General features: G+C 60.8%; 1 protein-coding gene across 1 annotated transcript; it reads left to right on the top strand.

The window, feature by feature from the left end:
• Window positions 1–5,296: 5,296 nt before the first annotated feature.
• Window positions 5,297–12,566, top strand: MYLK2 (myosin light chain kinase 2). Its single transcript, XM_054391896.1, has 11 exons — window positions 5,297–6,699; window positions 6,780–7,024; window positions 8,029–8,134; window positions 8,367–8,460; window positions 8,584–8,693; window positions 9,689–9,830; window positions 10,699–10,769; window positions 10,983–11,111; window positions 11,387–11,539; window positions 11,922–12,054; window positions 12,486–12,566. Exons 1-11 carry the CDS (start codon window positions 5,297–5,299, stop codon window positions 12,564–12,566), a joined length of 2,667 nt encoding a protein of 888 aa, XP_054247871.1.
• The last annotated feature ends 1,395 nt before the right edge of the window (window positions 12,567–13,961 follow it).

Here is a 13,961-nt window from a genome sequence, read left to right as displayed (position 1 = left end):
CTGCAGCCACTGTAGCCTCTGGCTTCAGTTCCTGAATGGGGAGGAGAAAAAAATAAAACAAAACCCTCACAGCATCAAGAGTATGGTCAGCAGGAGGAGGGAGATTCTCCTTCCCCTCTCCTTTGCACTGGTGAGGCCACAGCTGGAGCACTGTGTGCAGTTCTGGGCTCCCCAGCAGAAGAAGGACCTCAGGGACTTGCTGGAGAGGGGACAGCAAAGGGCTACAGAGATGCTGAGGGGCCTGGAACATCCCTGAGGAGGAAAGGCTGAGAGAATTTGGGCTGTTTAGTGTGGGGAAGAGCAGCCTGAGGGGGATCTCCTCAATGCTGATCAATACTCCAAGGGTGGGTGGCAGGAGGATGGCACCAGGCCTGGTCACTGGACACTGACCCTGACCTTCACTTGAGGGTGTAAGGTTGCAAGTGTCCTGGGAAGGTTGGCTGGGGTCCAGCCTCCTGCTCTCCATGGGGAATTTTATCCCAGCTTCCAGTGGAAGGGGCATGGCAGCAGCACGTAGGCTCCTGCTCCTGGCTCCTTCCACCTGGGGCTTGCTGGGAGTGTGCAGAGCTGCTGGTGGCATGTGCCTGAAGTGGCATTGGTGGCCTCTAGATGCCTGGCAGCTCTCTGCCCTTGGAGGGTGAGGCAATTCCAGACTGTCTGTGGCGATGACAGTTGGTGGGCAGAGTCCCCACTGCCCCAGGCACGTAGTCTGCCTGGGCACTGCTGCCAGCGTGCCCTGCCAGGCTGGGCTGGGGGAGCTCCTGCTTGCCACAGGACTGGTGGCTGGGCTGGCAGTGGTTGACCCGTGTGTGTCATTGTCCCTGGGAGCTGGGGCTGCTGGTGATGCTCCAATGTCTGTGTGCACAGAGGCAGAGATTGGAGCCAGGTGCCTGCCCCTGTGCCACCCCTCTTGGTTCTCATCCCATTCCAGATCCTGCCCCTGCTCTTGGGAGGAGGGAGGCTCTCCAGGATGGAGCTGGTCCTGCTCAAGCTACAGGTCTCAGCTGTGTGGGGCAGAGGAGCTGCTGTTTGCTCAGGAGCTCTCAGCTGAGTCCTGCAGAGCCAATGTTGCTCTTGCATTGAAGTGATGATGGTGCTGGGTGCCTGAGGTGCTTCTGCCACTCTGCTGCTGCTGAAGGGTCACTGCTTTGGCTCTCAGGACTAGCTGGGCTCTGGAGCAGGCAGCTCCAGCCATGAGTTTCGCTTTCTCCTCACCTTGCCCCTTGGCTGTGTGGCAGGGCTGGGAGTCAAGGCTGGAGGCTGTAGCAGCAAAGGAGGGGTGGGAAGGTTCCCTTGGCCAGCCCTGACCCCAGCCCATGGTGCACAGCAGCTGGTGGCTCCCTGGGAGCTGGAACTTGGCCACGTGGAGCAGCTCTGTTCCTCCTGCTGCCTGGACATGGTGCATCTTCCTGGGAGGTGCTGCAGGCAAGGTGAGCACCACTGCTGCTGCCTCTGCTGGTGAGCCTCGGGGGGGATCAGTCTGGTGGTTGTCTGGCAGGGCTTGAGCTCCACAGGGCCATGGGATGGAGGGTGCTGGAGGAAGGACTCAGCCTCCCTGGGGACACCCAGCTCAGCTCCCCCAGCAAGCACCAGCCCTTGGTCCTTCAGTGCCCCATCCTGCCAAGGAGCAAAGTGGGGAGTGGGGCCTGGAGGAAGCTGGTGTGGGGCAGCTCTGGGGACAGCTCCCTGACCCTCCTCCCCCCCCCAAGCAGCTTCTCTGTTTTTCTCTCACTGGAAGTTCCTCTCATAGAGGAACTGTCAGGGCTGGAAGGGACCTCAAGGATCAGCCAGTTCCAACCCCCCTGCCATGGGCAGGGACACCTCACACCACAGCAGGTTGCTCACAGCCACATCCAGCCTGGCCTTAAACACCTCCAGGGATGAGGCTTCCACCACCTCCCTGTGCAACCTGTGTCAGTGTCTCACCACTCTCATAAGGAAGAATTTCTTCCTGACATCCAATCTGGATCTGCTCATTTCTATTTCTCAGTGCTTTATGTCCTGTCACTGAGCCCCAGCCTTCCCTGTCCCCCTAAAAGGAACATCAGCACCAGACTGGGTAGTTGGAGAGTGGTTGGGACTTGATCCTTCAGGGTCTTTTCCAACCCAAATGATTCTCAGATTCCTCCACCCTGCCCTGGCACTGCTGCTGCCCTGCCCTGCCCTGCTAGATGGCTGTTCTGGGTTTTTAATAGCTGGTCTTACTCAGAGTGCTTTGGCCTGGCTGGGTCTGGTTACTGGGGGTTCCTCCTGCAAAACCCCCCCTGCCCCAGCAGAAACCTGAGCAGCAGGAGCCTGTGCCCTGAGTGAGAGGCTTTCCTCACCTTACAGCTCAGAGGGCTGGACTGGGTTGGGGAACCAGGTGGGAAGCTGTGTGTAGCCCTTGGGAACCCCTTTGCTTCAGGACCCCACTTGCCCATGCTCTTGCCCAGCTCCACTTGTGGTCTCTGCAGCCCCTGGCATGGCATAGCTCATGGTGCTCCTGGTGCTCCTCATGGAGGCCCCAAGGGTTCTTTGTGCCCAGGTTCAGCTCTGCACAGTCCCTGAGGCCTGGGGTGCAGCACCCCAGCAGCCCACACTGCACCTTCAGCAGGGGCTGGTGATGCCCACGTGGTGCCCCCACACCTCCCTCGGGGAGCCCCCAGCTCCTTCGGTTCTTTCCCTGACCCCCAGACACTTCGTTTTGCAGCAAACTGGAATGTTCCCAGCTGGTTCCTAGAGGAGCAGCAGCCCCTGGCCGGTGCCTGGCTTCTGGCTGCTGTCAGCTTTCTCCGGGGACCAGCAGCACAGCTCAGAGCCCGAGCTGCCCTCAGGAGCCAGGCTGGTGGAGTGCAGAGCCCTTGAGAGCTGCGGGTACCAGAGCTGCAGCTCAGTGCCACAGGGGCTGGCACCATCCCTGCCTGCTCTTGGCCACCATCCTTTCTGGGGGTGGCCACCTCGTGTAACCTGTGGCCACTCCTGGGGGATGCTGTTGGGCTGCTACCGTGGCAGTGCTGTGCCCAGCCCCTGCCCCATGCCTGCGTGTCCCCAGCCCGTGGGGGCCAGGGCAGAGTGGCGTGTCCTTTGAACGGGCTCCAGCAGTGACAGGTGCTGGGGCAGGCAGAGTGGGGCCGGCTCCTGCTGCTGCTGTAAAGGATCCTCCTCTGCCCGCACTAATCCGGCTCCGTTACAGCCGGGCTAGAAGAGGCTGCTCCCCGCCGGGCACTGCCCCAGTGCCCATGCTGCCTCCTCACCACCTTCGCCACCGGACCCAGGTAAAAGGGGACGGGAGGGGGCGTTGGGGGGGGGGGGGGGGGGGCACACGGAGGTCCCCATGGCTGCTCGTTCACTGGGGGGGACTTGCAGAGAGCAGAGCCCCCAGCCCCAGGGAGGAAACCTTCATCCCTATGGACTCCCCAGACTGATGTGGGGCTGCAGCTGGGAACCAGCTGCTTGGAGCTCCTGTCCCAGTAAACCCAGCAAGCGGCTGCCCTGTTACTGGGATGGTTGCTGGTGAGTTTAGACCAGGGCTAGGCTGTCCCAGTAAGACCAGCAAAGAGCTGCCCTCTTACTGGGATGGTTGCTGGTGAGTTTAGACCAGGGCTAGGCTGTCCCAGTAAGACCAGCAAGCAGCTGCCCTGTTACTGGGATGGTTGCTGGTGAGTTTAGACCAGGGCTAGGCTGTCCCAAGTAAGCCCAGCAAGCAGCTGCCCTGTTACTGGGATGGTTGCTGGTGAGTTTAGACCAGGGCTAGGCTGTCCCAGTAAGCCCAGCAAGCAGCTGCCCTGTTACTGGGATGGTTGCTGGTGAGTTTAGACCAGGGCTAGGCTGTCCCAGTAAGACCAGCAAGCAGCTGCCCTGTTACTGGGATGGTTGCTGGTGAGTTTAGACCAGGGCTAGGCTGTCCCAGTAAGCCCAGCAAAGAGCTGCCCTCTTACTGGGATGGTTGCTGGTGAGTTTAGACCAGGGCTAGGCTGTCCCAAGTAAGCCCAGCAAGCAGCTGCCCTGTTACTGGGATGGTTGCTGGTGAGTTTAGACCAGGGCTAGGCTGTCCCAAGTAAGCCCAGCAAGCAGCTGCCCTGTTACTGGGATGGTTGCTGGTGAGTTTAGACCAGGGCTAGGCTGTCCCAAGTAAGCCCAGCAAGCAGCTGCCCTGTTACTGGGATGGTTGCTGGTGAGTTTAGACCAGGGCTAGGCTGTCCCAGTAAGCCCAGCAAGCAGCTGCCCTCTTACTGGGATGATTGCTGGAGGGTTATTCTAGGGCAGGACTGTTCCAGGCTCTGGGCAGTTGCTCAGGGGAGGGTTTGGGACAGGGTGAGGGGAGGTGGCTGGGCAGGGATGGGTGATGGGGAGCAAGGTGGCAGCCTATTCTGGTACCCTCATGCAGGTGGGGACCCTTGGGGCAGAGGCTGTGGTCACCCCCAGGTGGGGAGCTGGGCAGCACTGATGGCTGCCAGGGCTGGGGGTCAGCTGGTGAGCAGTTATGAGGGGCTGGGACCTGCCTGTGTGGTTCGAGGGTGGGCAGTGCTGGGGCTATGCCAGGGATGCTCACCGTGCCAGTTGCCCACTGGGGCTGCAGCCGCTGTCTGCTGCCCTGCCATGGAGGGATGTGGCCTGAACTTGGCACCCAGGCCATGCTGTGCTGCCTGTCCTGGCTCTGCGGGCACCATGGCAGCGACAGGTGCCAGCATCAGCCATGGGTCAGTCACCACCGAGCAGATACCAGGGCATGATGGGGTGGTGCAAGGGACCAGTGGCAGTGTGGAACCCCCAGCTGGGTGGCAGCAGCTTGTCCCTCTTCTGCAGGAGCAGAGCTGCTGCCCATCTCCCACCGTGCCCATCTGCCTGGCATCAGGTCTGGCAGCCCTCATCTTCTGTCTTCTTTCCCACAGGAGCCTCACTGAGCAGGAGCACCACAGGGCAGCCACCTCCTGCCTGGACAACCCTCATGGAGCAGGGTGGTGGCACTGGGGGCGGTGGTGCCATGCCCACCCCTGAAGCAGAGGGCAACACAACCCAGCCAGACCCAGGAGCTCCACAGGCTGCCCAGCCCCAAGGGGACAAGGCAGCCCCCAGGGAGGAGACCCTGCCAGCTGCCCCTGGGAAGGATGAGCCTGGGCAGGAGAAGGATCCTGCTGCTTCCATGGCTTGGGATGGAGAGGGGTCAGAGCCTGGGAAGGAGAAAGCTGTGGAAGAGACTGGAGAAGGGAAGGCAGAGCTGGCCCCAGCCACTGCAGAGCCCTGGGGTGCAAGGAAGGCAGAGGAGGAGGCTTCAGTTGCACAGCACCATGGAGGGGAAGGAGCATCCCCAGAGGAGATGCCAGCTGCTGCCAAGGCCCAGGATGGAGGGAAGAATGAGCCTGGGAAGGGGCAAACCCCAGCTGCAGGAGAGTCCAGAGGAGGGGAGGGAGCAGCCGTGGAAAGGAAGGCTCCAGCTGGTGCCAAGGCTCAGCATGGAGGGAAGGAGAAGCCCAAGGAGGAGAAGGCTTTGTCTGCAGGAGAGCATAAAGGAGAACAGGCAGTGCCTGCAGGAGGGAAGGATCCAGATGCTGCCAGGGCTCAGGATGGAGGAAAAGATGAGCCCAGGAAGGAGCAAACCCTGGAGAGTGGTGGGAAAGCAAAGCCCATGGAGAAGAAAACTCTGGCTGCAGAGGAGGCTGAAGAAGGGAAGACAAAGTCCATAGAGGAAGAGGCAGCCTTGGCTGTAGCACAGGCTGGAGATGGAGGCAACAAAGAGCCCCCAAAGGAGAAGGTTCCAGCTGCTGAAAAAGCTCAGGATGCAGGGAAGAAAACTGTAGAGGCAGAAAAAGCTCCAGCTGATAAAAGACCTGCAAAGGAGAAGGGCCCAGGTGCTGCCAAGGCTCATCATGGAGAGCAGACAGCAGCCAAGACAGAAAAAGTCCCAGCTACAAAGAAAGCTCAAGACAGAAGCAAAGAAGAGCCTGCAAAGGAGAAGGCTTCAGCTCCTGCCAAGGCTAAGGATGAAGAAAATCAAGAGGCAAAGGCAGAAAAAGCTCCAGCTGCCAAAAAGGCTGAAGGTGGAAGCAAAGAAGAACCTTCAAATGAGAAGACCCCAGCTCCTGCAAGGGACGAGGCCCTAGATTCTGCCAGGGCTCAGGATGGAGAGAAGGCAGCAGCCAAGGCAGAGAAAAGCCCAGCTGCAAGGGTGCCTCAAGATGGAAGCAAAGAGCCTGCAAAGGAGAAGCTCCCAGCTCCTGCCAAGGCTCAGGTTGGAGAAAATAAAGTGGCCAAGGCAGAAAAAGCCTGCAAAGAAGCTGCAAAGAAGCCTCCAAATGGAGGCAAAGAAGAACCTGCAAAGGAGAAGACCCTGGCTGCTGCCAAGGCTCAGGATGGAGAGAAGGCAGCAGACAAAGCCCCAGCTGCAAGGAAGCCTCAAGATGGAAGCAAAGAATCTGCAAAGGAGAAGGTCCCAGCAGCTGCCAAGGTGGCAAAATCCACGGTGGCAAAAAAGGCTGAGGGGCAAAGCAAAGAAGAGCCTGCAGAGAAGGTTCCAGCAGCTGCCAAGGAGAAGGCCCTGGCTGCTGAGGGTGAAGGGAAGGAAGGGACAGAGGTGGAGCCTCCCTTGGCTGCAGCAGAGGCTGGGGATGGAGGCCAGGAGGCCACAGAGGCAGCAAAGATGGAGAAGCAGCAGCCAAGGGGCACTGAGCCCCCTCACCCGGTTCTGCAGCAGAGCCTGAGCTGCCCAGCCGCCTGCCAAAGGTACCCCTAACCCCCTGGCATGGGGTTCCTCTTGGGGGGCTGCTGGCAGGGCTTTGCTGACATCCTGCTCCTGCTTCCAGGGAGGAGCAGCCCTGGCGGGAGGCGATGGAGATGATTCCAGAGGAGAGCACAGCGGCGGAGCCTGGCCCTGCCCCACCAGCCCTGGGGGACCTGCAGCCCCCCAGCACCCTCCAGGAGAGGACATTGCCCAGTACCACAGGGCAGTCTGGCCCTGAGGGACAACCACCCTCAGTGGAGGCACAGCCATCACCCAGCCCCTACCTCACCCCCGACTTTAGGAAGGAAGACCCCTCAGAGATACTGGGTAAGGCTGGGGGTGCCAGCCTTGTCCTTGCACCCCAACACCATCTGTAGGGTGGCACCCTGGGGTCCCCTGCCACCCTTCTGTGCTGCCAGCTCATGCTCTTGGCTTGGCACTTGGTGGCCTTCAAGCTCCTGCTTCATCACAAAGAGGGCTCCAAGTGCCACGTCCCCTCCATGGGCTGCTCCAGCCTGGCACAGTCCCCGAGGCTGGGGCTGCCCGGGAGGAAGAGGAGCCCCAGGAGTGACAGCCACCGGCTGGCTGGTGACAGGGGACACCGTGTCCCGGCGTCCTGTGCTGCTGTCCTTGCAGGGGTGGCGGGGCTGGGGCTGCACCCAGTTCGGGCACAGTGGGTACTCGTGGGGCTCCGGGAAGGGGAGCCCAGGAGTGGGTATGGGGGGTCTGCCCTGGAGGGGGGCGAGCTTGGTGACCTGGAGAGGGTGACAGGCACCAGCGTGGCCTGGAGAGGGCGATCGTGACACGCGGGATGGTGAGGAGGGGGTGCCAGGCGGTGGGGTGGCATGTAGCACAGTGGGTGCCGTGTGGTGAAGCGGGTGCTGGGTAGCTAAGTACCCTGTGGCAGGGTGGATTCCATGGGATGGGTGCTGTGTGCCAGGGTGCCTTCCAGTGGGGTGGGTGCCATGGGATGGGTGCTGTGTGCTGGGGTACCTTCCAGTAGGGTGGGTGTCATGGGATGGGTGCTGTGTGCCAGGGTGCCTTCCAGTGGGGTGGGTGCCATGGGACGGGTGCTGTGTGCCAGGGTGCCTTCCAGTGGGGGAGGTGCCATGCAGCAGTAAGGGCACCCACTGGGCGATGCGGTGTGTGCCACTGTAGTGGGCAGCCAGGAGACCCTGATTTGCAGCCTGGCACTCAGGCCACATCCTGCACTCGCAGGCTAGACTGGGTGCCTGCTTCACCCTGAGTGTGCTTCCCAGCCTGGGGTGCCTGGCAGTGGGGTCCCCAGGTGGGCAGCTGCCCGTCTCAGCCCAGCTCTCCTCCCTGGGCAGATGATGTCCCTCCTCCACCAGCGCCCTTTGCTCACCGTGTTGTCACCCTGCGCTCTGCCACTGTCAGCTCCCAGTTCAACCTTGACTCCAAGGACATCCTGGGAGGGTAAGGAGAGGCCCTAGGTGGGCTGAGATGTCTGACTTTCCCCTGGCACCGCCCTGGGCTGCTGTCCAGCCTTGGGCAATGGTCCTGGGACTTCTCTGGCCATGGTGGGTTGGTGCCTCGGGCAGGATGGGCGCACAGGGGAGCGGTGGGCAATACCCCAGAGGAGCGTGGGGGTGCCCAGCAAGCTGGACAGCTGGTGGTGTTGGCACCTCTCCCGCTTTCCCTCCCCCAGGGGCAAGTTTGGTGAGGTCCACACCTGCACGGAGAAGCAGACGGGGCTGAAGCTGGCAGCCAAAGTGATCCGGAAGCAGGGTGCCAAGGACAAGGTCTGACCCGGGGTGGCTCCTCCTGGCCTCGGTGCCACCAGCGAGTGGCAGGGCCAAGGCAGCGGGTGGCAGCGTCCCCAGCACTGTGACACAGCCTGTGTGCCCCTGGGGCTCCTTCTGCAGGAGATGGTGCTGCTGGAGATCGACGTCATGAACCAGCTGAACCACCACAACCTCATCCAGCTCTACGACGCCATCGAGACTCCCAGGGAGATCATCCTCTTCATGGAGTTGTGAGTGCTTGGGAGGGCACCGTCTGGGGCCTGGCTGAGGGGCACCCCTGTGGGGGATGCTCCAGAGAGAGGGATGCTCCAGCCCCTCACCCAGCAGAAGAGGATGGCCTCAGGGAATGTTCCTCACCTTGCCTGTTCCCTCTTGGCCGCTTCCTCATCTCATGATGCTGCTGCTCAGAGGCTCTGCCTGGTGGGGACAACATCTTCCATCACAGCTGTATGGAGGCTGGAGCTGACCCAAGGCTTTCCCACACTGCTCTTTTTCTTTTCCCCTCTGCCCACTTGCTCCAACGAGGTTGGGACTGTGCTGGGACTGCTCTGCTCTATGAATCCCAGGGGATGGCCTGGGGTAACCCTCATCCCTCTGCACACCTTGAGGGGTGCATGTGGAACCCCAACATACACACCCCCCACCATGGCTGTGCTTAGCCTCTACACCAGCATCTTCATGGTGGGTCTGGGTCAGGGTTCAGAGGGATCACAGGATGTTAGGTTTGGAAGGGACCTGTGGAGATCTTTGAGTCCAACCCCCCCTGCCAGAGCAGGACCATAGAATCCAGCACAGGTCACACAGGAACACATCCAGATGGGGCTTGAAAGTCTCCAGAGAAGGAGACTCCACAAACTCTCTGGGCAGCCTGTTCCAGTGCTCTGTGACCCTCACAGTGAAGAAGTTCCTCCTCATGCTGAGGTAGAACCTCCTGTGTTGGAGCTTCTATCCCCTACCCCTTGTCCTATCCCAGGGTGCAGCTGAGCAGAGCCTGTCCCCTCCCTCCTGTCCCCCAGCCCTCAGCTATTGATAGACATTGACCAGATCCCTCTCAGCCTTCTCCTCTCCAGCCTGAACTGCCCCAGGGCTCAGCCTCTCCTCACAGGGCTGCGCTCCAGTCCCTTCACCATCCTCATAGGGTGGGCAGGGGGCTTGGGCAGGGGGCAGGGAGCCCCCGGGTGACACCCCCCACACACACCACTCCCCGTGGTCCATCCCCACGCAGCATTGAGGGCGGGGAGCTGTTCGAGCGGATCATCGACGACGACTATCACCTGACGGAGGTGGACTGCATGGTCTTCGTGCGGCAGATCTGCGAAGGCATCCGCTTCATGCACCACATGCGCGTCCTCCACCTCGACCTCAAGGTGACAGCAGAGTCCTGCTGCTGCTTGCAGCGAAGGGAGGAGGCCGGGGGAGAGGGGAGGGCGAGGGACAGCATGTCCCTGACGCTGGCCAGCTGTGGAAGCAGCACTCACAAGTTTGGAGAATAAATCTTCTGAGGAGTGACTGAAGGAGCTGGGGATGGTTAGTTTGGAACAGAGGAGGCTGAGGGGAGACCTCCTGGCTCTCTATGACTACCTGAAAGAAGGTTGTGGAGAGGTTGGTGCTGGTCTCTTCTCACAGGTCATTAGTGATAGAACAAGAGGGAATGGCCTCAAGCTACGACTGGGGAGGGTTAGGCTGGGCAGTAGGAGAATTTTTCCCAGCAAGAGTGGTCAGGGATTGGAATGTGCTGCCCAGGGAGGTGGTGGAGTCACCAGCCCTGGAGGTGTTTAAAGGAGGTTTGGATGTGGTGCTTGGGGATATGGTTTAGGGGTGGCCCTTGTAGAGTAGGGTTTCGAGTTGGACTTGGTGGTCCTGAGGCTCTTTTCCAACCTGAATGTTTCTGTGATTCTGTGAAGTTGGTTAGCTCTAGCCTGGGTCAGCCATGGGCTACCAGACCCATGCACCAGGGATGTCACCTCTTGGTGGTGAGCTGTGCCAGGGGAGGTTTAGGTTGGATATTAGGAAGCACTTCCTCACAGAAAGGCTGATTGGGCACTGGGATGGACTGCCCAGGGAGATGGTGGAGTCGCTATCACTGGGGGTCCTTAAGGAAAGCTTGGATGTGGCATTTGGTGGCATGGTTCAGCTGATGTGGTGGTGTTAGGTCAAAGGCTGGACTTGCTGGTCTCAGAGGTCTTTTCCAGCCTCAACAATTCTGATTCTGTAATGGTCTCCTTGTCCTCACAGCCTGAGAACATCCTCTGCGTGGCTGCTGTCGGGCACATGGTGAAGATCATTGATTTTGGGCTGGCTCGAAGGTGGCATCTTCCCCCCTCAGCTCCATCCCTCATCTCCAGCCCCATCCCAACCTTTGTCCCTACATTCCTGCAGGGTGCTGGGAGCGCTGGATCCCACTCTGGGCTGTAGCTTTGTCCATGGCACTCCTTGGCTGGAGTGGGAGGGGGGCAGTGGTATTGGGGAGCACCCTGTCCCCCTCCTGCTGATTGACGCCTTCCTCCCATTGGCTGCAGGTACAACCCCCAGGAGAAGCTGAAGGTGAACTTTGGCACCCCTGAATTCCTCTCCCCAGAGGTGGTCAACTATGAGCAAGTCTCCTACTCCACAGACATGTGGAGCCTGGGCGTCATCACCTACATGCTGTACGTCAGGGCTGGGCAGGGGCTGCCAGCTCCGTGCCAGGGGCACAGAGCTGTCCCCATCCCTGTGTGTGCCCTGCTGGGTTGGTGGAGAGGGCTGGGTGGGAGGTGGACAGACTGGGCTGAGGCTGCCTGTGCCCACATCTGCAAGCAGGACCCCCGTACCTCCCTTCTCAGAGTCACCCTGGGGCATCTCTGGCCAGATCAGCTCTGTTCTGGGGAGGTTTGGGGGCACCACAGCCCGAGGGTGTGTGACTCCTCACCCCTCTGTACCCCAGGCTCAGTGGCCTCTCCCCGTTCCTGGGTGACAATGACACCGAGACGCTCAACAATGTCCTGGCTGCCAACTGGTACTTCGATGAGGAGACCTTTGAGAGTGTCTCTGATGAGGCCAAGGACTTCGTCTCAAACCTCATCATCAAGGAGAAGAGGTGAGAGGGTGGCACTAACCATGGGGGTCGTGGGATGGCATCCCTAAAGCGACACACCTGGCTCCTGAGTGCCATGGGCTACGCTCCCTGCTGGCACCAGCAGCACCCCCTGATGTCCTCCACCAAATGAGCCCCATGGAGCCTTGCCCTGGCTGCAGGCTGTCTCCAGTGGGAACAGGGGAGGGGATGTCCTTCCAGGGTCACCTGCCCCAGCTGGGATGTGCTGGACCACCCAAGCTCCTGCCCAGACCCTGGACACCTTCCTTTATCTGGTTCCTCCCTGCATCTTCCTGGGGGCTGGGGGCTCTTGGGTGGCTGGAGAAGGAGGTGGTTGGGGCAGAGGGGCTTGAGCAGGGGTGACTCCATCCCCTCTCACCCCCAGTGCCCGGATGAGTGCTGCCCAGTGCCTGGAGCACCCCTGGCTCAACAACCTGGCAGAAAAGGCGAAACGCTGCAACCGCCGCCTCAAGTCCCAGGTGCTGCTCAAGAAATATGTCATGAGGCGGCGCTGGAAGGTGAGGGGAGTGCCAGGGGCTCAGCACCGGGTGGGGGCGCTGCCAGCCTCTGTCTGTCCTAGTAGATGGCATTTGGGACCTGGAGGGTGGCTCTGTTTCTCGCTCTGCTGCTGACAGCTGGGGCAAAAAGACTTGGAGATGCCTGAGCCTGGAGGAAGGGCTCCCCAGCACCAAGGTCCTTCTGTGCGTGCCCTCAAAGTGAGGACCCCCACCAAGTATAGGTCCACTTGTGGTGGTCTCCCCTGAGCTGATCCCTAGAGGACATTTTAGGGACAAGAATGGTGTTAGGATAGCTCACACGGCCCAGCTCAGTGGTTGCCTGGGGGGTTGTCCACTCCTCAGCCCAGCCCCTCACCAGCCCCAGGAGCTGGAGCTGACTCAGCTCTGAAGCCCTCCCAGCACCATGAGCATCCCTCCTCTTCCTCCCACAGAAAAACTTCATCGGGGTGTGCGCTGCCAACCGCTTCAGGAAGATCACCAGCTCGGGGTCACTGACGGCACTGGATGTCTGAGGGGGGGGTCTCCTGGGGGAGTCGAGGCCAGAAAGGAGATGCCTGAGAGGGTCCCCACATTCCTCTTGCTTCTGGATGGCAGCAGGACCTTGCTGGGGTCCTCCCTTCCCACCATGGGGGCTAGGTGCTGAAGCTGTGCAGACCCCTCCCTGCCCCTGCTGCTGCCAGATGGATGCTCTGGATCTGTGCTTCATGCCCCGTGGCAGCATGGGTGACCTGTGCCCCATGCCAACGTGGGTGCCTCTCTGCTGCATCCCCTGAGACTGTGCACCCTACAGCTCCAGGACCGCTTGGGGCGGGTTTGAGACTTATTTGGGCTCATTGCCCAAAGCTGCTCTGCTGAGCTTGTGTCTACCCTGGGACCTGAGGCTACCTGCAGCATCCTCCCAAGGCTCCAGCCCTTCCCATTCCCATTGAGCCAATGATCCAGTCTGGAGTTCCTGACTGTGAGGTTGCTCCTGGGCTTTGCTTTCCCTGGCTGTGTGATGCCTGACATGCAGCATCCCTGCTCTGCTCCTTCTTCCTTCCCATGGCCTCTGAGAAGGGACATCCCTGTGTGCCTCCACTCCTGGGCCACCCTCTGCACTTGTGCCACCACCTTGGCCCCAGGACTTGTACCCTCTGCTCTGTTTAGAAAGGTCTGCAGTGATAGGATGGGGGGCAATGGTCTGAAACTGGAGCAGAGGAGATTCAGGATGGACGTCAGGAGGAAGTTCTGCACAGGGAGGGTGGTGGAACACTGGAACAGGTTCCCCAGAGATGCAGTTTTGGTCCCATCCCTGGAGCCATTCAAGATCAGACTTGATATGTCTCTGGGCAGCCCGATCTAGCTGGAGATGTCCCTGCTCGTGCAGAAGGTTTGGACAAGACGACAGTTGGGGGTCCCTTCCAACCCAATGCCATCTCTCGTCCTGTGTGAATGCCGCAGCCTCGTCCTGCCTTTGCTGCCCCTCCCGTCCCAGCTGAGGCTCGGTGGGAGGATGCTGGAGGGCACCTGTGGACCCTCAGCCTGCCCCCTTGGCACCAGAGTGGGGGCCAAATCGCCTCCTCCCAGGCTGGCCGAGCGGGAGCGGAGCTGGCCCCGAGCTGCTGCTCGCACAGGAAGGGAGGAAGCAGCGAGAACTCTTCCAGCAGCATCCCCAGCTGGGAGGCAGCGAGGGAAAGAAGGAGGCTTTGTCTTCCTCCTGCCCTCCCTGCCCTTCGGCTCTGCCAGCGGGGGAAAAACACAACCTCTGCCTGCCCCGGCCCTGCCGGAGCGGGGGGAGCCGGCGGTCTAATGCGGAGCAGCTGCACCGCGCTCCCCCGAGCACCGGCACCGACCACCAACGCGCCGGAACTGCCGGGCTGTGGCCGCCAGCTCCCCCGCACCGCCTGCGGGGGCTTCCCGGCACCGTC

This window comes from Indicator indicator, chromosome 24 (assembly GCF_027791375.1).
Source record: "Indicator indicator isolate 239-I01 chromosome 24, UM_Iind_1.1, whole genome shotgun sequence".
In the NCBI taxonomy this organism is placed as follows: domain Eukaryota; kingdom Metazoa; phylum Chordata; class Aves; order Piciformes; family Indicatoridae; genus Indicator; species Indicator indicator.
Note: the sequence above shows the minus strand (reverse complement) of the source record. Positions and strands in the feature narration are given on the sequence as shown.